The 27,748-nt window shown below is 35.6% G+C and overlaps 1 protein-coding gene across 1 annotated transcript in view; it reads left to right on the top strand.

Annotated features, from left to right (window-relative positions):
- Nucleotides 1-4,107: 4,107 nt before the first annotated feature.
- Nucleotides 4,108-27,748, top strand: part of rftn1a (raftlin, lipid raft linker 1a) — a 55,458-nt gene continuing 31,817 nt past the window's right edge. Inside the window, exon 1 of the mRNA XM_056480086.1 lies at nt 4,108-4,249. Coding sequence (XP_056336061.1) covers nt 4,108-4,249 — 142 coding nt within the window. The remainder of the gene's footprint in view (nt 4,250-27,748) is intronic.

The following is a 27,748-nucleotide window of genomic DNA, read 5'->3' as shown; positions in this document are numbered from 1 at the left end:
TCTTTACTTTCATTTTTGTAAATGGTGATATTAAATTCTATACCATTTTAACTCAAATGAAAAATAAATCATAAAAAAACTTCAATGAAACAGTCAATGAAAGAAGTGTCAGCTTAATATTTTCATATTTGCTAAAGATTACTTTTATCATTGCTGCAATTACATTTAATTGACCGACTGGCTGTATTGGCCGATTATGAATGTATCACAAATTGGAAAGGCTAAGTATTGTACACACATTGCTGTGCTGTCATTTTTGTGCTCGATGAGGGAGCAAATATCCCCTCGCTGAGGCTTATGTGCTCATCGCAGCATTTGTGTTTATTTCAAAGCTTGCGTTTGTCGGTCTCTCTTGATGATATTGTCAATTCAGCTGAGATTAAGAAGCTGCGGTTTCTTTTTCTGCTCTAATAGCTCTCCAAATGTTTTCTCAGTTACTATGAGCAAACTGATGATCTGACAGTCTGTTGCTGAGCGATTACCGCCAGTAATGATGTGATTGTCAGGCTAGTGAAGGGAACTGAGTGGAACCGGATGCTTGACTGCCAGTATTAACTTCACTCAGCACAGGTGCGAAGGTCTGTGTGTCTCCAGTGAATTAGTCATTTATATTCCAGCTGCCGGATTCATAATAAAAGCAAATTGTCTCAGTAAATCTTTGTCATTCACTCCTACAGTACTTGGAATTTAGACCAATAGAGTTTGAGCTAACAATTCAGATCATTATGTTCTCTGTTTAAATATTAATTACTAATTTTTTTCTAAATAATTATAATCTTAAAATAACAGTTTTGTTTTGCATTGTTTCTAATCATTTCAGTTGTTCATTTGATGTCTGTAGTCCACCATTTTGGTGGAATAAAAGAGGTAATACAGAGATTAAACAGATTACAGAAGTAGGTGACATGAGAAGATAACCCACCACTATAACTCCTGAGGCGATCAAAAATCAATTCTAGAAGAACAAAGGAGAGATAATTGTTTTGTATGTGTGATGGTGTTGTACCAGGAGGATTTCAAATGTTTCAAAGGAAATTTCAAGTAAGAGCTCCTAAAATGACAAAAAAAAAAAAAAAAAACAGTTCTAGATGCACTGTAGATATAAAACTCTACATCACATCAATGCAGTTTGTATTTTCAGCTTTTTGTGTTTCAGTCCAAGTTGAAGCTGTGTTGGTAACATTGTATAATGCATAAGATATTATTTGGTATTACATATAATACCCTTGACTATTTATTTATAATTGACTATTTTTTATGATGATAGTTCGTACAGAACTGTGTGTAGTGTGTCCACAGTCAAATTGGAGTGATAGAAACACAATAAGTCTCTTTAAAAATTTGCTGACGTTAAAATAGGATCTAAATCCCTCCCGTTAAAAGATCTGTTCGGCTTGCTGTGATCATCAATCATCATCATCATCATGATCAAGAATGAGTTTTTAAAACAGTGTATGTTTGTAATGAATTACAGCAATTTTACCGTCTTTATCACCACAGCTGCATGTCAGTACAATTATAAAAGAAGACGCTTCAATCCCAGTTTGTGGAGGTTAAATCAGGTTTATTTTGTACATTAATATAACGGATATCCATACAGCAGTGGATATTAATGCGACCTAATCCTGTCACAATTGCCGTGCAAAAACAGTTCAAAGTTAAACGCGTGCTGTGTGTGTGTGGGGGAACTTTGTAATGACACTGTGTGTGACTCGTTGCAGAAAGACTTGAATTAACTCCACAGCAAATACATCAAATAATCATTGGTAAAGTTCTTACTGTAGTATTTCTCACAAACGCTACATGAGATTTGCTTCATGTATGTCACTGTGCTGTTTATCTGACGCAGTCGAGGCAGAGATTGAGGCACTCTGACAGGCATGTGGGAAAGGTGGGCAGAAAAACTAGCATTAAAGGCACAGGCAACAAAAACAGCTACATTGTGTTCAGAGCAGAAAATTGCAATGTTTTGAAGGGTCTAATAAATAATCTGATGGGTGTTTTGAGCTAAAACTTTACAGACACATTCTGGAGACACAAAAGACTTATCTTAAATCTAGTAAAATAGGTGCCCTTTAAGCATTAAAGGAATAGTTCACCCAAAAGTGAAAATTCTGCCAATATTTATTTACTCATACTCTACTCATTGACTTCCGTCGCTTTTTTGTTCCTACTATGGAAGTCAACGGCTGCCCCTTTCAACATTCTTAATGTCATTGATTTTATTTCATTTTCCTTTGGCTTATTCTCTATTTCAGTGGTTGCCACAGCAGAATAAACCACTAACTATTCTGGCATACTGTAATTTTTACACAGCGATTCCCGTCCAGATGCAACCCAGTACTGGGAAACACCCATACACACGGCCATTATATGGATGGATCCATGATTTTATGTTGTTGATGCCAAATTCTGAACCTACCATCTGAATGTTGCAGCAGAAATTGAGACTCATCAGACCAGGCAACAGTTGCCAATATTCTATTGTCCAATTTTAGTGAGCCTGTGCAAATTGTAGCCTCAGTCTCCTGTTCTTAGCTGACAGGAGTGACACCCAGTGTGGTCTTCTGCTACTGTAGCCCATCTGCCTCAAGGTTTGACGTGTTTTGCATTCAGAGATGCTCTTCTGCATACCTTGGTAGTAACAAGTTATTTGAGTTACTGTTGCCTCTCTATCAGCTCGAACCAGTCTGGCCATTCTCCTCTGACCTCTGCCATTTAACAAGGCATTTGCACCCACAGAACTGCCACTCACTGGATATTTTCTCTTTTTCCGACCATTCTCTGTAAATCCGTAGAGATGATTGTGCATGAAAATCCCAGGAGATTCCAGCAGTTTCTGAAATACTCAGACCAGCTTGTCCACAACATCCATGCCACATTCAAAGTCACTTAAATCACCTTTCTTCCCCATTCTGATGCTCGGTTTGAGCTGCAGCAGATCGTCTTGACCATGTCTGCCTAAATGCATTGAGTTGCTGCCATGTGATTGGCTGATTAGAAATTTGAATTTGACATTTGAAAAAATATATATTTATAATATCAGTTCAATTCCAGACTCGAGGTCCTTTACCGATCCTTCCCTTCTTTTTCTGCTCCCCACATTTTTTCTTTCTCCACTATACTGTCCTAGAAAATAAAAGTATATATATTTTGGTCATTTGGCCCACTGATAACCGTTTGAAATAATCAGCCTTTGCTTTGCTATTTTCATGTAAATAAAGGGTCAGAAGAATCTGAGAAAAACATGGCATTATGATTGTCACTCTACCACTGTTCAGCACAGTGCTGTTTTTAAGAGCAGATTGAGACTATATATACAGCTAACCCAAAGTGTCACTTAATTCACAAAACCAGTCACCCGTCGCTGCCCCGTCCCACCTTCATTCCCCATCATGTCATCATTGCACAGTTAATGCTTGTTGTCACGCTGACTGGGCTTGTCCGGTTCCTCTCGGTTTCACCTGTTCTGGCTCATCAAACGCTGACATGGAAATGCTGGCAGTTAACCACCCGTACCTGATGGTGTGTGTTAGCTCTGCCGGCGGCCGGGCACCACTGTCCTGCCTCTGCTGTCACATCAAGTTAGCTCGCTCTAGATGTGACGCTCATTAGCATTAGCCACACGCTAATTCATCGGCCACACATTCCACTGTTTGATTGGTTGTGTAGTCACAGATCAAAAATGAAGTGTTATCTGATTGCTGCTTCTGGTAGCCAAGGAGACAGTGTGTTCATTTTGAAGAGTACATTGTGCTTGACACAAGGAACGTGTGTTTGTGTTAAAGGTTGATGCTTGAAGGTTGATTAGCTTTCCAATTAGCCTTCATGTTATGATACTGTGTGACGAATCTTACTCGTGCGTGCATATGAATGTTTGCAGTTGTGTTTAAATCCATGCCGATATGCCCTCTACCATGTTTCGCACATGCTCAGTCTCTATTTCAACGTCAGTTTGACTTAATTAGCATGACAATTAGGGACTGCTGCCAAGGCAATCAGTTAAATCAATAATGCAGTTATGAATACATGAATATTTCAGACAAATTATCCGTATTCATCTCGTTCTCTCTCTTACTGTCTTTGTTTTTCTCCACATTTGCAGACATGGGCTGTAAGTTGCCGAAGCCCAAAGGGTCAGATGAAGCTCCGGGAAAGATTTTTTCCACCCTCAGAAGAGCGCAAGTGGAGACACACTCAGGAGTGGCCTACACATACCATTTTCTGGACTTCCTGTTAGGGAAGGAAGGTACACATTCCCATTTCAGGCAGTTACAAAGGCTTCATCTATTTAAAGGCATAGTTCACACAAAATTAAAATTTACTCACTATTTACTCAATCTCAAGTGGTTCCAAACCTTTATGAATTTGCTTTTTCTTTTGAATGCAAAGAAGTTATTTTGAAAATTTTTAAAAACCTGTAACCATTTACTTCTATAGCATGCAGGGGCAGACTTAGTGATTTGGGGGCCCTGAGCTATTCCAGGTTTGGGGCCCTAGCATTGAAACTCAATACATGAATCTCATTCTTTATAGATATTTTTTTCTCTGTAGATCTGTTTTTTGTTTTTGTTTTGTAAATAAACCACATGTTAAAAATATATTTTAAGTGGAACGTTTATCTTTTTAATGTAAAACAAATACAGTAAAGTGAAATACAAAACAAGTTCATAAACTATGTGCAGTTAATTAGCCATATTTGTGATTAGACTTTAATATTTGCATGTACATATTGGAAGGAACATTCCATTTTTGAAAAGAAGTAGGCTTATAACATTCAAATCTTAATGGTTATATTTTGTAACATAAATTTATAAAAGAACTATATGAAGAAAATAGGCTTCTTGCCATTGGTCGGGGCGCACGTGTGCAAGCATTTTCCAGGTATGCGAAGTTAAAAAACATCTGAACTTTTCTGAATGCCGTGAGCGCACCGCGATTCATGTAAGTACAACTAACCATTCTGCTTCACACTTTGTATGGAATTTACACATTTCAGTAACGGCTGACTAATTACCTTAGACAAACACAGCTTATCTAAACATTTCAGTGCTTTTTACTTTTCTCCATAAACTTGACATCAAATGTCAAATAACATCAAATTCTCCAAAACTGCTTGCCAAGCTTATGATTGAATTTCATATTAGGACTCATCAATAATATTAAACAACAACTGTCTCTTTAGCTTTATTTCTGAATGTTCGAAACACACAAAATCTGCAGAAACTCAAGCCCGGTCTAAGCCCCTCCCCCGGAGTATTGTCAGTATATAGAAGGCATGCACCGATACCACTTTTTTACTTCACACATTACACAGAGTGTGCGCAGTGTACGTTACCTTATGGAGTCACTCTCTTGGCACTGCATATTGGGAAGGCATAAAACCCTGTTATGAGTGAGTCCTGCCGTAAATCTGCCGGTCAGGTAATCAAAATGTCGGCTACTTGATGTTTAACTATGCATTCGCAGGTAGATAAGATCAATAGCCATAAATACGCAACACATACTCTCATTTTAAAAATCATGTGACCATCATCTCACAATGTTTAATAATAAACAATTTTATTTTTTATTAAGACAAAAGTGATTTAGCAATGCTGCGCCACAGACAAGCCAACTGCAGAGAAACAAGCAGCCATCGCGGCAATCGCAGTGAGCACTTTTTCCGAAGTTCAGCTGTTCTTTCTTGCACTTGATTAAAAAATAAAAAATAAATAGGGCTACAAGAGTGTATCGTGTGTGTGTGTGTGTGTGTGTGTGTGTGTGCGTGTGTGTGTGTGCGTGTGTGTGTGTGTGCGTGCGTGCGTGTGTGTGTGTGTGTGTGTGTTTGTTTGTTTGTTTGTTTGTTTGTTTGTTTGTTTGTTTGTTTGTTTGTTTGTTTTATCACTGAAGCCGCTCTCGTCCAAAACCGAAAGTTGCTTTGTCTGTCTGGCAATATTTCGTCTATTAATTGAATGAAAAATTAATTTAGATGAGCCAATATTTAAAAAAATTGCAGTAAAGTAACTGTGACGTGCGGCCATACATCGAATCTCTCGCTGTCATCCAGACATCACTACATAGATGCCACACAAGTCAAGTCGCAAAACTGAGGCTGATACCATCTGACAGTTAGAATAGCTGAAGCCTTTGCGAAATCTGTCAAAAAACAACACTAAAATTAACATGCATAAATGTCTTTGAGACAAAAAGTCCATCTGTAGGATATCTGTAAAAACACAATCAGAGCCAATGTTACAGTATGTAGAAGTTGTGTAGCCTAATAATTATATTAATTCTAATAAAATGAATAAAATTTTCGTTTGATAAAAAATATACGGAAACGAAAAAAATCAAAGGGTGGCTAGTTTGTATTAATGTGTTTTAATATTAATAAAAATATGCTTAGCCTATTTAAGCTTGTTGGCTATATGTGCTGCCAATAGGCAAGCCATTCAAAAAACATTATTTTACTGTGTACTGGGTTATAATGTATATTTTACAATAAAAACTAAATGGAGCATGTCTCGCTGTCATTTAAAACATGCAATTCATAACACACCAGAGCTGCAGGCCTGTGTATGCAGTGTGTAAACTAACAGGGAGGTGTTGGTCAATAGTCATACTGCGCACCACGTTGTTGAACCCCAATATATCTGAGGGAGATTATGTTACTCGATAGCCCATATTAATGAGAGATTTTAATAATAAAAGGCATTTAAAAAAAAGAAACAACACGCAAATTGGCAACAAATAAAACTGGTCCCGTGGAGTTCAGCACTTGTCATCTTGCCAGTGTATGCTGTGTAGTGTGTGCAGCGCACCACTGGTGTGAGGGAGAGAGAGCGCGCACTTGAGAACTCAAAGCCAGTGTCGATTTAAAAAAAAAAATGATGATATTGTTATAAATATTCTATTAACGATGCTTATCGAAATATTTATACATTTACATGAAGTGTTTATTGATTGTGTGATCTGTATAGGCTGTCTGATCTTTTCAGAAGCTGTAAACTGGCACGCGCGTGGTGACCGCAGTGATGTTCAGCTCTGACGAGGCGCTTTTATTTAGCCTGGAGTCTTTAGATTTTTTACATAATGTTTCATTACTTAAAATTTCTTTCATTTTTTTATTTATAGTTTATATATAAAATGAGTGCTAGCTTGTTTAGCTGTGATCATCATGCAAGGATCATATTTCATATTCAGGTTATTCTTCAGTAGCCTATATAGATTCGTTAATAATGTATTTTATAAATGGATTGTTTATAAGGACTAAGCTATTAATATATGATAAATTAGGTTAATTCATACATTAAGACATTGAAGTCAGGTAGGCCAACAAATCACATCCATGCAGTGAATTACTGTTGAGTGGTATACGAGTACGAGTATTTTAACCAAGTATCGGCCCAGTATCCGATACTATTATCGGTGCATCCCTAGTTTATAGTGATCGATGATTGGCTCATATACTAAAAGGAAGGCTTTATTTGCCATATGTCGATCGATGATTGGCTCCTGAACTAGTAGGTGGGGCTTTATTCACCATATTGACCGTTACACTTTTCCCCATTCAAAAAGATACGAGTGACATGTCTTGTATATTCTATGGTCTTTGCAGGTCAGAATAACAACATATGCTAAAATGAGTGCCGTATTGCAGCAGTGAGGAGATTGAAAATAAAAAAGCATGTGTCGCCAGAGTGGCTTTTTGGTTTCTTTTCTTGTGCATCCCAGCCACTAGCACCCCATCTGAAAGATTTTTTAGCATAGGGGTAATATAGTAATTAAACTTCACAATTAGTAATGTTGTATTTTAATAATGATGGTTAGTTTCTTTACTTGAAAGCTCAGATTTGATTATCATAATTTGTTTTGTTTACAGAGTTTATGGTTTAATGTATAATTATTATTGACACCTTACAGATGTTGATCTACCTTTATCATTGCAAACACTTTGTAACATTTTATTTATCACGTTTAAGAGTCTCTTTAAACTTATGTTTATTTTATTATGAAGAGATGAGATATTTTGTTTAAATTTTTTTTTTGACTATTACAACAATTTGCCTAAGTAATGTTGGTAATATAAAATAAAGTTATTAAATAAAAAATCCTAATATTTCTAAATTTATTGTTTAAAAATATTCAATACTTATCGATATCGAATGATATGAAACAAGATATCATGATCTTTTTTTGCAATATCGCCCAACCCTGCTGGTATCCTTTTAAAAGACCATTTGCAGATGTCATCCTTATATAAAAAAAGGAATATTGGGGGGTGGTAAATAGTGGATAAACTGTTCAAACGAAGACCAATAACTGTAAAGTTTTAATAATCATTCTAAATCAGGGTTTTAATAGAGTTAGAGCTGGCAAAGTTGATATGCAGTGGTTGCAATATGATGTCACACTTTATGGTCTTTTTCAACTGAAAAGTTCACCCCAGAATGAAAGTTTACTTAGCATTAAAGAGCCCCTATTATGCGATATTAAAGGTTATATCTTGATTTTGGGTGTCTCCAACAACAGGCTGATTTGCATGTTAGGTCAAAAAACACTTATATGCATTTATTTTTAACCTAATTATCCCAACGACTCCCATATGATTTGTTCAGCGATTCATTTATTCCCAAACCCCTCCTTTGCATGATGCTAATCTGCACTGATTGGTCTGATGACTAAGTCTGTTGTGATTGGTCAATTTGGTACAGCATGAGACGGAGAGAAACGCCCACCATGGTTATGAAATAGCCAGAGCCCATTGCAGGAAAACATTAAAGCAATGCAGCTAAACACCAGCATATTGCTCTATTCTTAACCATATCCCCATGTAATTCCAATGACACACATTCAGTATTAATTTACACATTGGCAAAAGTTGAACTATTTTGAAAATTTATCATGCTATGCTTGTGTAGGAATGGGCGATGGTGGCCATAAGTGTTATAGAAAGTTACTTTTGAAAGTAATGCATTACAATATTGAGTTACTCCCTAATTAAGTAACTAGTTGCATTACTTAGTTACTTTTTATGGAAAGAATTGTAATACGTAACTTGAGTTACTTTTGAGTTTCTTTTCCATACCTGCCTGAGGCTTGATCTCTTTCATAACTTGCACGGTATTTTTCTTTTTTAAAATAGAGGAGCTCTGCATTTAATGACACGCTGTATGACCTACATCTTCATTTACCTTTAAAAGAAATTAGAATAATGTTACTTTCTAAGAACTTACTGATGCTATACATGCCAAATATACAGATACATTTTTTTAAAGTAATGCATTATTTTACTCGTTACATAGAAAAGTATATTATTACATAACTCGCTTTACTTGAAATGTGTTACCCCCAACACTGGTAGCCATAGCAACGACAAATGACAGGGAATCAAGCACAGAAACGCAGTAAAGGAAAAAGCATGTGTCACGTTTTCAACGTGGTTTTGGAACAGCCCCATAAAGGTTTAACCTGAGAGATATAGTACAAGCACTAATAATATATAATAAGTAATATGATGATATATCACGAATAATATAATAGATAAGTGGTTACAAGCCGTGCGGAGTGATTACAAGTTACAACACACAATTTAACACATATTTTGCAAACTACAGAAAATAATGCAACCATTTTAATCACACTAAGAGATTGTGTAGGAAGGAGAAACACTTACAGGATCTGGAGGAAGAAGAAACTGGTCCGTATAAACTGTGTAACAATTACTGACAAAGTCCTATACATTAAAGGGCCCCTAGGTTACCCCTTTTTGCAGATTTAATATAAGTCTTTTGTGTCTCCAGAATGTAAAGTTTCAGCTGAAAACACCCTTCAGATTTTTTATGATACCTTTCATAAGTTTCTATTTTATAGCTCTGACCAGCAGGTAGCGGTTTTTGGGTAGTGTGCCTTTAATGCTAGTCCTCCACCGTGTCTACGTGCCTGTCAGTGTGCCTTATTCTCCTCCCTCGGCTGCTTCAGACAACAGACAGACATGATAGAAGCAGTTTGTGAGAAATACTACAGTAAGAACTTTACCAATGAGTATTTGATGCATTTGTTGAGGAGTTGCAATAATGAGTCACACACAATTTCGTTACAAAGTTCACGCACACACGCAGATACACACACACACAGACAGACACACACACACACAGCGCTGACACGCACACACACAGACAGCGCACGTGTTTAGCTTTGCACTCTTTTTGCACGCTTGTGTGACAGGATACAGGTTAATATCCACTGCTGTATGGATATCTGTTATGTTAATGTACAAAATAAACCTGATTTAATGTCCACAAACTGGGATTGAAGCGTAGTCTTTTATTATTGTACTGACACGTGGCTGTGGTGATAAGTAAATCTGAAGTAAATCGATGTAATTCATTACAAACATGTACTGTTTTAAAACATTTTAAACTTGTAAAACTCACTCTTGATCATATTTGATGATGATTGATGATCCTAGCAAACTGAACAGACCTTTAATTCCTGGTTGCTTCGCGCACGTCCTGTCTTGCTGATATGATTATACGCGTTGCTACGGAGACATGTTAATACGCAGCTGTCAATCAATTCGGTGGGTGGGGGGACCGCACTCCTACGTCAAGTTGCGGTCGCTCTGAAAACCTCTCCAATTGGTCCACCGTTTTTATGTTGTTAAATTAAAAAAAAAGAACTGGGTGTGTTTGTATCACCCCAATATGACAGTCCATACACTATACCTACACATATGTCTGTCCAAACAGCTTGAAAAGTAGATTTTTCACCATAGGTGCCCTTTAATAGTCTTTCTTTTGGCCGACGAATGCTGCGTTACAGGGTAGGTTATTGTGTCGATCATCAGAAAAATAACGAACAAACACAGCACACAGTTGGCTATACTGTGGTATTGTTGTGAAAATGAACTTTAACGTCGACTAGCCTGGTAAGGACTTGAACCAGTGACATTCTTGCTGTGAGGCAACAGTGCTAACCACTGGGCCGCCGTGGCACCCTGTCTAGGAAAAGGGAGGAGGAGTAGTGGAACAGGGGATTCTTCAAGATGAAGATAACTGAGGTAAGAAACTGGTTATTTATGGTAACTTAGGAATCATCTGATTGGTAAATCATGGGTTAGCTAATACGGGCCCAGCCGTGGTCAATAAACTTCATTTGATCCTCTTGAAATTAGTTTAGAAATAAACTTCACTAATAGGGGCTCTTTAACTCATACTCAAACTTTTTTGTCTTGTTTTATCTAATGAGTCTATCTTCGTTTCTTTGTGATCTTGAACACAGAAGAAGATATTTTTAAGAATGGTGGTAACCAGATAGCCTTAAACATGGTAGCCTTTAGATTTAACATATATGACAAAACAGCCATGAAGTTTAGTTATTTAGTTGTCCATGCTAGATAGCTAGTGTTTGCTAGTTAGCTAAGCTCAACACTATTGTAGTAGCATTTTGGGTTTATCTTTACAACACAGGGTAAATTATTGTTAATGTTCTTATCTTAATGTTCGATTTAGACAGGCCATTAGAAATGGCTTGAACAGTCAAGAAGTGGGCAAAATAACTACTTACTACTTGCAATGGTTAGATGTAATGTCAATATAGTAGGAATTGCCCAAAAAGCCTATAGAATACCCTTAAAGGGATTTTACCTTTCAGTCAGTGTTATGTTCTGATTCACCTGTTTTTCAGTGGTCTTTTGCAGTGGCATTTGAGTAAAGCAGGTCGCGCACCGGAAGCGCCACTTGGCGCCGCGACACGGTGCACACAGGACAGTTAAAGTATCACACACCAGACGCGGACATTTGCATGATATTTAACATGAAACTAATCAGATGGCGCTCTGTGGCGCGGCAGAGAAGTGAACAGTGTCCTGAGTCGTGGCTGGGCGCCGCGGTCAGCCACCGACTTGCAGCGCCGGTGTGTGTACCCTGATAGAAATGTTTAGAACTAAATGCCCATATATACAGTACACTGGTCAACGTTTAAAGTGGATAAAAAAAAGGTTTTCAAAATTGTCATGAATAAATGTTATTCAATAGTTTTAGGCCAGCTTTTATGAAAGATTTTGATCCACTTTAAATGTTGGATACTGTATATTTTTCCATTCTGTGGCATCATTAACTGAAATTAGACAAACATTAATATGTAATATTTAATAATATTAAACATTTTTATTAAATATTTTTTCACTGGTATTTTTAGAGGCAAAAAAATAAGAATTTGTATTCCTTTATGACTTAATAATTTGTGCATCAAGGCATCAATATACAGGGTGATATATAATGTAAAAATGATTGCTGTTTTTCAAAATTCAAAGCAACACCCATGTTAAGATGCGTACGCAAATGAACAAAACCCACTTTCAGATAATAAAGTGTAAAGCTTCATACTGAGAAGAGAAAAAAGTGTGAGATTAGATGAGAGAGAGAGACAGAGAGAGAGAGCAACCAAACAGTGTATATTCTTTGAGGGCTTATGTTTCTAAATATACTAATGCCGCTTTTGTTAGTGTGCTTGGAGAGAGGCAATAATGGATCCCACTGAATTCAGAGAAAGAGGATATGAGATGAGATGAGACAATATAAGACACAGATTGAAGCGGAAGAACAGACCTGCTCATTTTAATGACTTGAAAGCATAGGAGTATATGGGCCATTACTGAGCATAATTACAAAGATATGACCGTATCACTACTTATGTATATTTGTGTGTGCATGGGGTTAAGAACCCTTAAGCCCGGGTTTATTGTTTGCACCGAACAGTGTTCTCCATGAAGAAAATATTCGAATAAGCAATAACATGTTAGGGCACAGAAAATACCTTGAACTTAAAACAATAACAATTGAAGTCAATGGAAAGTCTTTCTATCCATTCCATTTTGGTTAGTGTTTGCCTTAAGATTGGATATTTTTAATGCATGTAGTTATCATGAACCATCAATGAACAGGGAATTAAGTCATTCACTAAAATTTGCATGGATTTCAAAATATAAAATAAATTATATTTCAAATATAAATAATTTTTCAAAAATAAAATAAATAATTCAAATACAGTGCATCCGGAAAGTGCTCATAGCACTTCACTTTTTCCACATTTTTTATGTTACCGCCTTATTCTAAAATGGATAAAATTAATTTATTTACTCTAAATTCTACACACAATACCTCATAATGAAAATGTGAAAAAAAGATTTTTTGAAATTGTTGCAAATTTATTAAAAATAAAAAACCTGAAAAATCACATGTACAAAAGTATTCACAGCCTTTGTCATGAAGCTTTAAATTGAGCTCAGGTAAATACTTTCCAGATGCCCTGTATAATTATTAAAAGTTCATGAAACGCTGGACAAACTTTTCTGAGATCTGTTTGGATTTAATTGTAGGTAATAAATGGCCCCACTATTTTGATTTTTCCAAGTTTAAAATCTACATGGGGCAGTCTCAATTATGGTGATGTACTGTAGCACAGGACTGCAAGTACTATGATGACATATCAGTGCCTAATTATTATTCATGAAACTGAGTTTTCTTATACTATATGAGAAGAGCTGCTTCTGAATTATTCGGTCAAGCTGTGAGACTGCGCATTGGCACACAGTAGTTAGGCTTTCATGATCCAGACTTTGAGACTAGTTAAAAGTAAGAATTGGTCCCTATTCTAAAGTGTTACCATGTTTCAGGTCTGCCATTGTACATTGATGTTAATTAATTATTGTAATTAACATTACAATCATTTGTATTTTGATTTTGTATTTTTGTTGTAGAACATCTAAAATCCAAATTGTTGGCATGTTTCCACCCCAGTTTAGTTTATTTAAAGGACTCCTATTTTACTCCTTTTACAAGATGTAAAATGAGTCTTTGGTTTCTCTACAATGTGTCTGTTAAGATTCAGCTCAGAATACCCATCAGATCATTTATTATACCCTCCTGAATATTCCCAATTTAGAGACCACCTCTGATCCAGAGACCAGAAACCACCTCTAACAAGCTTGTGTGCACGGCAAGTTGGATAATATGGAATGTATGTTGTTATTATTACTTGGAGTTATGGTTAAGAACAGAGAAGTGTACTGGCGTTTAACCCCATTACTTTAATAATTCCTGCATTGGGCTCACACTTATACTCCGTACTATGGCTGCAATTTATATAATTCTATTCTTTGAAGTTCATTGGTCAACAGCTGTTTTATTCATGGTACCCAAGAGCTCTGTGTATTACCATGTCCTTTGTACTTGTGTTTGTGTTGAAGCACACAAGGAAATGTTACTGTATTTAGTTTCACATATGCTAGTGTATTTCCTGTAGTAATAAATGACACTTATATGCATTAGGCATTATAGATATGTTTAAAACAAAATTTAGTAAAATTTGAATTTTCTAATGGTGAGAAATATACGCAGATTTATGTGTGTAAGAAAATATATAGTGCTGAAAAATAAACTACGATAGATTTTTTTTTCACTCTAATTATAATTTTAGCACCTTTGGATGTTGATGTCAGCAATTATTTTTACTTTATTATTGAATTTTTTTATTTTACTTTTAGATTAATATTTTGTAAATAAGTCGTGGCTGACAGAGTTGCAGGTTGGCACTCATAATAAACACTGCTCTTGATTTGGGGCTTGATTCATATTTAAATATAGCCTCAAGCGGCAATCATTGAGGTCCAAGCATAACCCATTGGGCAATTGGTGTTGAAACCACATCAAAATGATGTCAAAGAGCTGGTTTAAAAATGCCAGTCAAACTGACATCAAAATTTTGACATTGTTTTAATTCATTGTGAATTGAAGCGTTTGGCTACAATAAACCACTTTCGCTGTGGGATTACCATTCTGTTCTTACCCAATTACCAATAACACTGCTGTCTGAACTGAATTAAAAGTTATGTCACAGCTTTGTGATCAATTCTCGTCTATTGTTTGATATGCTGCTGGGAAACACCTTATATAGTGAATACAGATGATACAATTGTGAAAGTGAACTGAGCCAAGCGGAAGCTGCAACTTATTTTGTTACAAATATAATAATCTATAGGTGTGAAAACCCTTAATTTTGACAGTTTTTATTTAGTTGTGACATCCAGTAGTTGCCATCAAACTCAGGCGTACTGGAATGCCTCAGCCTAGATTTATGCAAAACATAAAATACCTTGCATTTTGTTGCTGTTTCAGTTGACAAATTCACTAGAAGGAGCTCTCCATATATTTTCAAATCTGAAATGTCCCTGAGAAAGCGGGGCTTTCACCTCCTAAACCAGTGAAACACTGGCCTGAACCTGACCTAAGAGAAAGGTGCACTGTGGCACAGTAGTTTTACTTTGAATTTACTTTTACTTTATCTCTTTTGTGAACTCGAACACTCTGCATCACAAGTACAACACCTTATTTGGTGTTGTGCAAAAAACTGCACACAAATAATCCTTTATTCATTGGCCCATTGTAATCTTTGATTTGGCCTGACATCCTATCTGAGAAGGGAGGGAGAATTTTGGGGAGGGTTGGAGTTGATGCTTTTAACACACATCTAATTTAAAATAACCTTTCATTTCTTAGTTTTATTTTTAAGCTACATAAAAAAAACTTGAATTAAATGTTTCAATTAAATGTTGTAATTTTTTTTTTAATGAACATACTGTTGCTCAGCGGATGGCACAATTCTGAAGCCCTCAGCAAATGAAGGTAAAGGCAGGTGCAGCTTGACTAGTGTATTCAGCATTAAGCTTCATAATGTTATAAACGGAATTCTTTCATTATAATAGGTTCATTATAAAATGTAAAAAATATATAATGGGTTAGGTAATATGCTTAAAGTAATGTTTTATTTTTATTTTTAAATAAATGAAGAAATTATTCGTGGAAACTTTAATACAGCTTGATATATTTACCTTCGGCCCACGGCCCTCAATTAAGTTTGTTTTTTGGTCCTTCGTGTCATGTTCGGGTAAAGGGATGGACAAGGACTCAAGTGCAAGAACTAGGTATTTATTAATTGTAAAAAAATAAAACAAACGGGGAACAAACATTAACAAATCACACAAACAAACTTGACTGGGCAGGCTGACAGGGATCAGTGCTGGACAGACAGGACAAGGCAAGATACGACAACAAACTGGAACATGACAGCAGACATGGGGAGACTATAAGCAGAAATAATTAACAAACAAACAGGTGAACACAATAAACTAATAATGGGTTAACAAGGAGGGTGGGACTAGACAATAGACAGGAGAGCATATGACACAAAGAAATAACACAAGCCATGTGCTCACATAAAATAAGACTGAGTGAATTCATTAACCACCTGTTCACATTAAACTCTAAAGCTGTGGTCGCACTGGACTTTTCTCCCCATAGACTTCCATTTAAACGCATGCGAATGTGTCAGACCGGAAATGCAAGCTCGTGCGACATGTTTCGCAGTTTGCTGCATTGCAAAGTTCAAGCTTGGTGAACTCTGACCTTCATAATCGCATCACTTGACTGCGTGAGACCAATCGAGGATCAAAACATGAACTCTCTGGACAAAAATTTGAAATATGGACCAATCGCTCGCTTTTTTAAATGTCTAATCACCCTCCCCTTTTCGCAGCACCGTACTACAGAATTTCACAAGCTCAAACTCTAGTGTAATTGCAGCTTAAAGCATGCGATGCATAAACCTGTACCATGTGCAAAACACAACACCAGTACATGAGTACTTGATAAATAAAATCTCAACGTGCATGTTTCATCCCAGTGCCAACCGAAACCAACTAGACTGAGATGCTGAGAATGAAACACTGCAAACAGAACAAACACCAGGACAAGAGTGAAACTCCCAAGCACGCCCAGACCTTGCACGCCCGTATTAAGCGAACGAGACGGCAATCATACTAAAGACACACAATGACAGAAAATGAGTGCTCAACCCAAGAAAACTTGAGCTGAGCACAACATACAAGACATCACAGGACTAGTGTCTGGATTCTGCCACCAAAACAAGAATTAACATGACCAGAATGGCAGAATCCAGACACCCCAGGTTTATATACTTCATTATACTTTGGACTTCGAAATTGACTCATTTGTTTTTTAATAATCTCCAAATACAACTGCCACATCATTTCGACTGTCAATTGTAGTGAAAAAAAAATCAACTGTGCTTTACATTCAGTAATATTGTGCGTATTTTCTGTTATCTAAGGCTTTAATAGAACATTCAAGGAATAATATGGCAGCACTTTAGTTTAGGGACCAATTCTGACTATTAACTACTTGCTTGTTAGAGTTTGACCAAAATGGGAATGTATGAGAACTGGGACATCATTCATATCATTCAGGTTCTGGACATACAGCCACACACACATAAACTCTGTGCTTTCTGTTTTAGCTGCTTATCGGTAGACAGACAGGCAGGTCATTTATATGTAAAACTCACTGATGCCTACAGAGACAGCAAAACACAAAAAGAGTTTGACTGCAAAATGCTGTGACAGTGTGAGCGTGAAGCAGAGATGTTTGTTTGTTTGTTTGTTTGTTTGTTTGTTTACTGGTTTGAGGGCATCAATATTGAAAGCAACGATAAGTGACTTAATGAATGTGAATGATTGACAGGGGCGAAATAACAAAGACAGAGAGAAAGAAGCAGAGGCAGAGAGAGAAAATGCTAGGCATCCTTTAAGGATTATCTGATCTTGGAGATGGGAGAGCGCTGTACTAAAATCTAGGATTTATCTGTGTGTGTGTGTGTGTGTGTGTGTGTGTGTGTGTGTGTGTGTGTGTGTGTGTGTGCGCGCATGTGTGTGTCTGCGCATAAGGGAGAGAATCAGTCGTCTTAGTGACACTGAACTGTATTTATAGCCAAAATCTAATTTTAATTGAAATTGGTGTGTATAAATAATGCAATTGTGCTCCCTGTCGTGTTATTGCAAAATAAAATAAGACCCCCCCAGGACCCATCCTCACAGTCATAAGCAGCAAGATTCCCTTATACTTCTGAATCATATAAACACTTACTTTAATATTTATGTCATATCAATATTTAGAGAGCAGTTGGGATAGGTCAGCACAGCAGGAGAAAGGACGGCTATCTAATAGATTTGCTACTAACACGTTTAGTTCAAAGAATCACTCAGAGGTCTGGTTGAATGAAATCAAATTACTGTGGCATTTAAAACACGATGAATAACTTTGTTTGAATAATTGATGCCTAAATGTTATTCACAAAAAAAATGGATAGTTCTAGCCCTGAATACTGATTTTGCAAAGGATGCGTAGATAATAATTCCCTCCAGTAAACCAGCCATTTATTTACTTGTTACATTGAATAATTCATCTTAAAAAGATAATATAAAGATAACATAATTCATACACGGGCATCAAGGTGTTCAAGAAGTTCGCTGGATCAAAGCCCGCCTGGTCAGTTGGCATTTCTGTGTGGAGTTTGCATGTTCTCCCCATGTTTGCGTGGGTTTCCTCCAGAAATGTTTAAATATGCATTGGAAAAACATAATACCTTTTTTCATTCATTTTTTAATACATAAGGTTTATAAAAGATTATTGGTAACACTTTACAATAAGGTTCATTAGTTAATGCGTTTACTAACATGAACTAATCATGAACAACACTTGTACAGCATTTATTCATCATAATTGAACATTTACTAATGCATTATTAACATCCAAGTCCATGCTTGTTAACATTAGTTAATGCACCGTGAGTTAACATGAACTAACAATGAACTGTATTTTCATTAACTAACGTTAACTTACATGAACAAATACTGTAGTAAATGTTTTGTTCATTGTTTGTTCATGTTAGTAAATGCATTAATTAACATTAACTAATGAACCTTATTGTAAAATGTGACCAGATTATTTCCAAATGATGTTTTTAGCAGAGCAAGGAAATTTTCACAGTATGTCTGATTTTTTTCTTCTGCAGAAAGTCTTATTTGTTTTATTTCGGCTAGAATAAAAGCAGTTTTTAATTTTTTTAAAAACATTTTATGGTCAAAATTATTAGCCCCATTAAGCTGTTTTTTTCCTCGATAGTCTACAGAACAAACCATCGTTATACAATAACTTACCTAAGTACCCTAACCTGCCTAGTTAACCTAATTAACCTAGTTAAGCCTTTAAATGTTACTTTAAGCTGTATAGAAGTGTCTTGAAAAATATCTAGTCAAATATTATTTATTGTCATCATGGCAAAGATAAAATAAATCAGTTATTAGAGATGAGTTATTAAAGCTATTGAATCTATTGAACTAAATCTATGTTTAGAAATGTGTTAAAAAATCTTCTTTCCGTTAAACAGAATTTGGGGAAAAAAATAAACAGGGCCTAATTATTCAGGGGGTTTAATAATTCAGACTTTAACTGTACGTTATATAAAGGCCAAATGCTTTTTTTTTTTTTTTTTTTTTTTTTGATGGCTGGATGTTATCATAAACTACATACTAGTGAGAAAATATTTAGGGACATATTTCAATTTGTCCATCAGGAATTTAGGGATCTTAAGGATCCGTATCACTGCCTTTATTTTATGTCAGATGCCTTTATTTCATGCCAGTTGTTGGGCCATTTGTTTTATTTGGCCTGTTTATATATAAAAGTGCTCAGTATAATTGAGTACAGCCCATTTTGAAAATGAATATTTTTATCCATTTCTTAGTGAATATAGGCAATGTATTTTGGTGCATTTAAAACATGTATATGCACAAATATAATATTGGAAAGCTTCCTAATAAAAAGATTAATTTAAAAGATAGATTTGTGAGGGGTGTACTCATACTGTATTTGCTGAGCACTGTATATATAGTAAATACACTCAGCAAAACACCCTTCTAGTTGATTTTTCTCCTGCTATCTACTGAGTGGCTTTCCTGAGGCAAATGTAATGTGTTACGTGACTTATGGTTTCGTTATTGTAACACTGATTTAGTAATTACTTGAGACTCAATTCATTTCCATGAAGTTGTAGGGTTTCTTTCAACAGAACCTTACTTTAACTATAGTAAATCATTTTCTCCGTGCTCTTCCTCACTGACACTGGAACTGGCCTGATGCCAAATGGCTCAGCTCCTGCCTTCACTAAATACATCTTGATTGATATGGAAATGTGATTAGATGGTAATTTTGTTCTTCAAAATACACCATGGCATAATTGATTAGGCCACTTTCGCACTTTCAAATACTACTACTAGTGCTCAGCAATTAAGAATTTTTAGGGAAAGTGAAATTCCGTTAAGACACTTAAAATGGACATGAAATACAGGACTGTCCTGGGAAAAATAAGATGACTGGTCCCTGGACACACGAGAGACAAAGACCTATGCTTTAGTGCTTTGTGTGTACATGCAAGTTTGCCCTTCCAGCTACAACCCATTCTTGGGAAACATCCACACTCATACACTACAGACAATTTAGCCTACCCCATTCACCTGTACCGCATGTCTTTGGACAGTGGGGGAAACTTGAGCACCCTGAGGAAACCCACGCAAACAAAGGGAGAACATGCAAACTCCACACAGAAACGCCAACTGACCCAGCCGAGGCTCGAACCAGCGACCTTCTTGCTGTGAGGCGACAGCACTACCTACTGCACTACTGCATCGCCCTTCTTGTTTATATACTGTATGTTTATCTCACCTGTCTATCTCCATATGAACAACTTTTTTCCAGCATGTTCAATTTGCATTTGTGTGGTGATTGTACTTGCAAAGAACTTGTGTTCGAGTCTGGTGAAGCACGGTTCAACAAAAGAAATAAAAACTATGTAAAATCAAGGTAAAACTAGTTGGTTGCAGTGTATTTTTCTCATACGTTTGAAAAAACTATTGGTTGGGTTTAGGGAACTGGTTCTCTGGTCTAATGGTACATGGATGAAGCGTCAAGCGCAAGTGATTTACTGTACATGTTAAGTCAATGCAATGACGTGATTAGACATCCTGCGGCGCATGAGGTGGCACTAATGATGCAGCTCGAATTGAGCATTTCAGGCATTTGACTCGCTTAATGGGAAAATCACTTAAGTTAAAAAATCTGAACTTTGGTGGACATTCGCACCACGTTAACCAATCAGGAGCTTTCTCTAGTCAGCAGACAGATGCCTGTCTGAGCTTACTCAGTTGAGCAGACAGATGCCACTGCCATGACGCGAATAAAGCGAGTAAACTCAAATTGTTCACACATCTATTCACGCAAACTGAATTGTGATTAATGACCAGTGTTGGGGAAAGTTAAAAGTAATGAATTACAATATTGACTTACTCCACAAAAAAGTAACTAGTTGCGTTTCTTAGTTACCTCTTTTACATTTCTTTTGAGTTACAGCTTAGACTCGATCGCTTTCAAAACTTGCAAGTTTTTTCTTTTTGTTTATATAAGAGCTCTGCAATTAACAACACACTGTATAACTTTCATTTAATTTTAAAAATAAAAAAATTAAAGGATCATTTAGGATAATGTTATCTTTGAAGAACTATAAATGCCGTATATACAAATTCATGAAATTTTAAAAGCAATGTGTTTGCCACTTTTGTATTTTTGTCTTATTAGATACGTAAAATCACTGTCCATTGAGACTATCCTTTATCATTTTCTTCTGTGCATTGAAAATAATGAAAATACTTTCATTGCAGAAAACTAAAGCTTTAAGTTTCTGTTTGTTCCCTCGGGGAGTGCATTCTCTCATTGAGTGCATGATTCAACGAATACATTTATTTTATTCAGCAATGTATTTTTAAAAATCGAATTAATTAAACTAACATACTAACTCGCATTCCTTTTTTTAAGTAATTGAAATATTATTACTTAATTTTTTTTAAAGTAATGAGTTACTTACACATAACGCACAAGCTTAGACTGATCACACTGGTGTAATCATATACGTCAAAAGGTTAACCCTTTGAGGGCCCTGGTCACACTACCACAGCATCTGTTTTTTCTTATCAGTGCCAAAGACACTAAAAGTACTCCAAATTTTGGTCACTCAAATAAGTGTTATACATCATTCGAATCTGTTAGGTGTCTACTTTTTTGTGTACACTCACAATAACAACAAAAGTGTGTGCTTTTGCAAAATAAGGAAAATAAACAGCGAACGCATTCTTTCTTTTGTCTCTCCGTGAACTTTTTTTATAAACACGTCATTAAAATGAACTGAAACTCTGTGAAAACAAAACACACAGACATGACACATATTTCTATAGAAAGCTTGAAGTGTCTACCTTTAAATGCAGTGAGTGCATGTTGAAAACAAATATTGTTTGATAAAGTAATCAGTATGAAACCAACACTATGTCTAGTTTCTCAGTCTGAGCTCATAATTTGTAATGCGACCACGCCCACGAGGCTTTGTTAATACAATCAGGAGTTGCAATTATGACCCATTTAACCTCACGCGATATATATATAAGAAGGTCTTTAAAGTAATTGTTTCTTATGTTTGAAAAGTCTTTGGTTGCTCTTTGGTTGTTCAAAAGTCTTGTTCAGGCCCATTCAGTGTGGTTTTTGGACCTTATTTCAGCTATATTTTTTTCTCCAAAACCTGCTAACCATGCATAATATTTTTTCTAAAAAAACACAAGTATGTACACAGCAAAATCCTCTGAGTAAAATTTACTCAGTTTAGATAGCATTTGGTCCCTCGCTAAATTGAGTTAAAGTTACTCAAGTAATTAAGACAATGAAAGGATTAATTAGGTGATGATTGAGCACTGATGATGAACACCTGCTGTTAATAAACAGAAACACAGAAGAGAAGCACAAAACTACAACTGACTTTAGTCACAGCCTTAGATGAAATCAGCTGAAATATAATACATTGAATCTCTCAAAATCTCAGCAGAGGATCATTAATCTACTCCACAAACAGCAGCTTTACTTTTTACCAGCCTGTTTGCCCATGTTTAAAGATGGACCAAATACTCTCTAAACTGAGTAAATTTTACTCAGAGGATTTTGCTGTGTACATCCATATTTCTTATATATTTTTGTAGCACAGTTTGCGCTGAATACAAAAAAATACATGTTGGCCAGTACTATGTAATAAGTAGCTGAAATAAACACAAATGTCAGGGAATGTCAAAACATCTTAGGGGCCCCAATATCACCTCAGAGGGTTAAAATCCAAAATGTGCTTTGGGCTTAAAAAAGGTTTGTTCAAATTTTAGTGCTAATAATAATTGTTAACTCTATCAACTTGCATACAAACCAACATAGTACATTCAAGTCCATTATTTTGTTGGTACTTCAGACAGCCAGAAAGCTTCAAAAGCCTTTAGACAAGTGTGACTGCTGAGAGACTTGATATTTAAGCACAAAAGTATATTTCTCTGCAGGTGATTTTTAACTGAGTCTCTGCTTCTCGTTTTAAGCTCTTGTACATTGACTTGGACTGAGGCATATTAGTTTAGAAGACTGTGAGGGAGAGAGAATGACTATTTACCCAAATCTTTTACCCCAGACTAGGTAAATTTAGGTGGAATTTCCCCATAGTAAATAAAGGGACAGATTATCATTTATTTGGTCTTTCAGATGAAGTGAAATCGTCTGTGTGTGTTGGTCTTACACAAACAAATGCATTTTCTCATTCTCTCATGCAGAGCTACAGCACCGAGTGTCCTTTGCCGCAGGCTTGTGCGTGATGTGCTGGTTAATATAGTTCATGCTCTGGACTGGAGTGAAGTTAATAGACACCATAAAGTCTAAGACACTTCCGCAGTTTCAGCACTACCTGATGATTGCTAGCAGATTGTGTTATTTAGGGAAGTTTTACGGGTGTGTGAGATACAGGGGGGCAGTGTTGGGGAGGATGACTTTGTATAATATATAATACTTTTTTGATATGTTTAAGGAGAGATACTAAAGATATTCTGTTGAAGTTTAATCTTTATTTAGATTTTTCAGATGTCATATGTAAGAGAGTGACTTTTTGCATAAAGCAGAAGGTTTTACACAAAGAGTTACATTGAAAAAACATATTTAAAATATAATTGCATTCTATAAATCTTAAAATGTAATGTATTTCATTGGGCGGCATGGTGACTCAATGGTTAGCACTGTCGCCTCACAGCAAGAAGGTCGCTTGTTCGAGTTGTGGCTGGGCTAGTTGACATTTCTGTGTGGAGTTTGCATGTTCTCATGCGTGGGTTGGCGTGGGAAGGGCATCCACTAAGTAAAACATATGCTGGAATAATTGGCATATATATATATATATATATATATATATATATATATATATATATATATATATATATATATATATATATATATATATATATATATATATATATATATATATATATATATATATATACAGTAAGTTGTTTTCAGATGGAGGGAAGGAAAACTGAATGGTAGACATAGAGGAAAGTCTGTATTTTTGCTATTTATACCATATTTTAAAGGAGATATTAATAGAAAACAACCACATATGCTGGGCATGATCTTTATACACAATGAAGAGGGCCGAGTTTTCTGCTGAACTAAAATTTATTTGCCTGTCATCGAGGCTGTATACTGTATAAGCTATTACATTATATTAAAAAATACCAAAAAGTGTTTGGAAGCATTCTATAGATAATTACTTAAATTAAACTATAGTAGCAATTATATTGTTGCGGTGTACAACACAACTGTAGTAATAAACAAATTATTCAATATATACACCATCTTTCTGTTTCTATAATTATACACCATCACAATGCATCACAATTTACACTAACTTTACAGTATTTATTACAGTTTATCAGTTTACTATGTTACAGTATTCGGTAGCTTTCATTAACAAAGAGTTGTACGCATTATACACTTTCCTATGTGATTCAAAAACATTGTAATTATAAATTACTTTAGTTTTTCCCCATGCGGATATCTTCCAGACATTACAAAGCAACAGATGAAAACATACAAAAGCGTGGACACATAGTCTACATTATTATTTATTTATTTTTGTGAGGAGGAAAGTGCTCCACAATAATAACAGTCTAGTTTTGTCGCAAGGGTTGCATTTCTTTTTTGTTCACCGCTGCTGCACATATAGACGTTAATGTTACGGTTGTTTATTCCATCAAAACACCAGTAAAGAAATAGATTATTGCTAAGCAAGACGGATATTTCATTACAGCGATTACATGCAGGGTATGTTATATTCTCCTGGATTTTGTATAAGTGTGGTGGTGTTTGTATCTGATTTTTATATAACACTTTTACAAATTTAAACACATAGCTTGGCCTGTATATAATCTTTTTTGGTACTGGCAAACGAATTATCAATTAAAAAAATATTCTAATAAGAAAAAAAATTGTACACATGGATGCATTGAATGAATGTTCATTACATGCCACCTTTTCTTTCGTTTTTCAGCCAGTTTCTTGAACTTTCCCCCTTTATGAGGAAAAAACTTTTGGACGTCTATTAAAGCTGTTCTGCATTTCTTAGTTTGGTCGATTTAAACAATTATAAACAACATAAAACAGGAACATTTTGATGTTCTGATAGTGATTCCTATGTAGGAGAATCACTTCCTGCCCTCCATCTGAATTTTGCATGTCCATGACGTCATGTGAAAACAACCTATATTATGTTTTCATATTTATTTCTTTAAAATATCAAACATATATTCACTGCAAGAATAACAATTAAGGTTTTTTATTATTATAATTTATTTAAAAAATGTAAAGTATTCAACCATTTAAATATATTGCAACAAATTCCAAACCCACATGTAATTATACATTTTTTTAAATATATTTTGAAACATAATGAGCTGCAGCTACATAAATTGCATATATGAGCTCAGTTCACCTCTAAATTCATCTCGCAATGAATTGTGCAGTTACTTATTCTGTGGAAACACTAATAAACCCCCCTCAGAGTGGAAGCGTGTTCAAACCGTCACAGTTTTGTTTAAACAAGCTCCTCACACCTCAGAAAGATGATTGCAGTCAAGCAGAGCCCAGATTACAGCTTACTGCTGCCCTTAATAGTGCTGTGAATAATGAGCGCTGCAAATTAACTTTAATTACTGATTCCAGAAACAATTTGCTTGTAAAATCATTTCACCAAAATACTTTTAAACAGTTTCTACAGTATTTCAGTTTGTGGGTGTCAGTGATCGTGTCAGAAAGTGGCCATTTGGCAAGTAAGCTGTTTGGCAGAGATTTACGTTTACACCTATCCTTTCAATTTTGTTTTTCAACCCACACACCCATTTTCTATCCTATGTTTTGAGTGTGGTGGAGTGGATTCAGTAGTTTATGAAATGAAATTAGTATTTATAAGCATGCCATATTAATATCATTTTAGGTATGAAAATGAACACTGTCAAATGCACATTGTAGTCAGTAGTGAATTCTGGCCGAGAGAACTTAACGTGCTGCAATTTAAGAAAACGTGCAATTACAAAACCAGCAAGTTAAGAAAAGATCTTTATCTGTTTGACAGCACACATGCTGCAAATCCTCACAACGCATACACATTAAAAAGTGCGCTTTATTTCCCCACAACGCAAACAAATTAATGCAAACAGTTTACAAAAACACACTGCATTTTCTCACAACACTTGCAAAAACAACAGAACACAATGGAAATGTTTTAAGGGTACCCAAAAACATGACAGATGACGCTGTGCTATGACTATTGCTCAGTGAAGTTGTAGGTGATCTTTGAAAGAGGAGTTTTTTGGTTTGTTTATTTTAACACCCTGATTCCCTTGTCTTTTGTATTTTATTAGCCTATGTCACATTTTAGAGTCCCACTGAAACATTTCCATTGTGTTCCATGCATTTTAAAGTGTTGTAAGAAATGCAGCATTTTCGGAATTTGTTTGGGTTGTGAGAAAATGCAGTCTGTTTTTTTTTTGTTTTTGTTTTTTTGTTTTTTGAGGATTTGCAGCACATGTGCTGTCAAATGGATGAAGATCTTGCTGGTGCTTTTTTGTAATTGCATGTATTTTTCTAAATTGCAGCACGTTAAACTCGGCCACCATAGAATTCAGATTTTGTATATTTACATGTATGAAAGCTAATTGTCACTTTTACTGGTGATGGTTGTGGTGTTACTTCTTGTCTGGTGTGTTTTGGGGTACATGCAATTAGTTGACACATTTACAACTGCACAGAGTTGTTGGAGTAAACGGAAAAAAAATGGACGGCACAATAATGCCTTTTTCTACTGAATGCTTTGAATGCAAAACGCCTGATGACAGGCACAAACTGTCACAAATCAAACAATTGTACTGTATGTCAAATCAACCATGCCCCCCTAACTTCTCAATTGACCACCTGTATCTGCACTGTAAAAACTGTTTGATTTAAGCTTTTTTTAATAATTTAATAAAAACTATAAATGTTGGACTGCAAAATAAACACTCTAGACTAAGTTAGACTAAGCTATGAGGAGCACAAAAAATATTTCTCTTATAATGGGTTGTTGGTATTTAATATCTTCATATAGGGGTGGAAATAACACTTGTAAAATATAAACAATAACATGTAAACAACACATACATTTCTTAGAAAGGGTTTTTATTTTTAATTAATAATCAACAGGACCCAAAATATATAAGCTGCATCATGGACAGCTGTTTGCCATGAGAGATAAAGTCATGCGTTTATGTTTGCAAAAGATAAACACGGCAAGATTTCTAAATATCAACAGGATATTTACACATTTCATCCCTGCACTAAATGAAAGAACCCTTATCAATTTGTACAATAAACTTAGCAGTGTTAATACATCAACTGATGTCTATCAGCTGCTGCTACATTGC

Source organism: Danio aesculapii, chromosome 19, assembly GCF_903798145.1.
Source record: "Danio aesculapii chromosome 19, fDanAes4.1, whole genome shotgun sequence".
Classification (NCBI taxonomy): Eukaryota; Metazoa; Chordata; class Actinopteri; order Cypriniformes; family Danionidae; genus Danio; species Danio aesculapii.
Note: the sequence above shows the minus strand (reverse complement) of the source record. Positions and strands in the feature narration are given on the sequence as shown.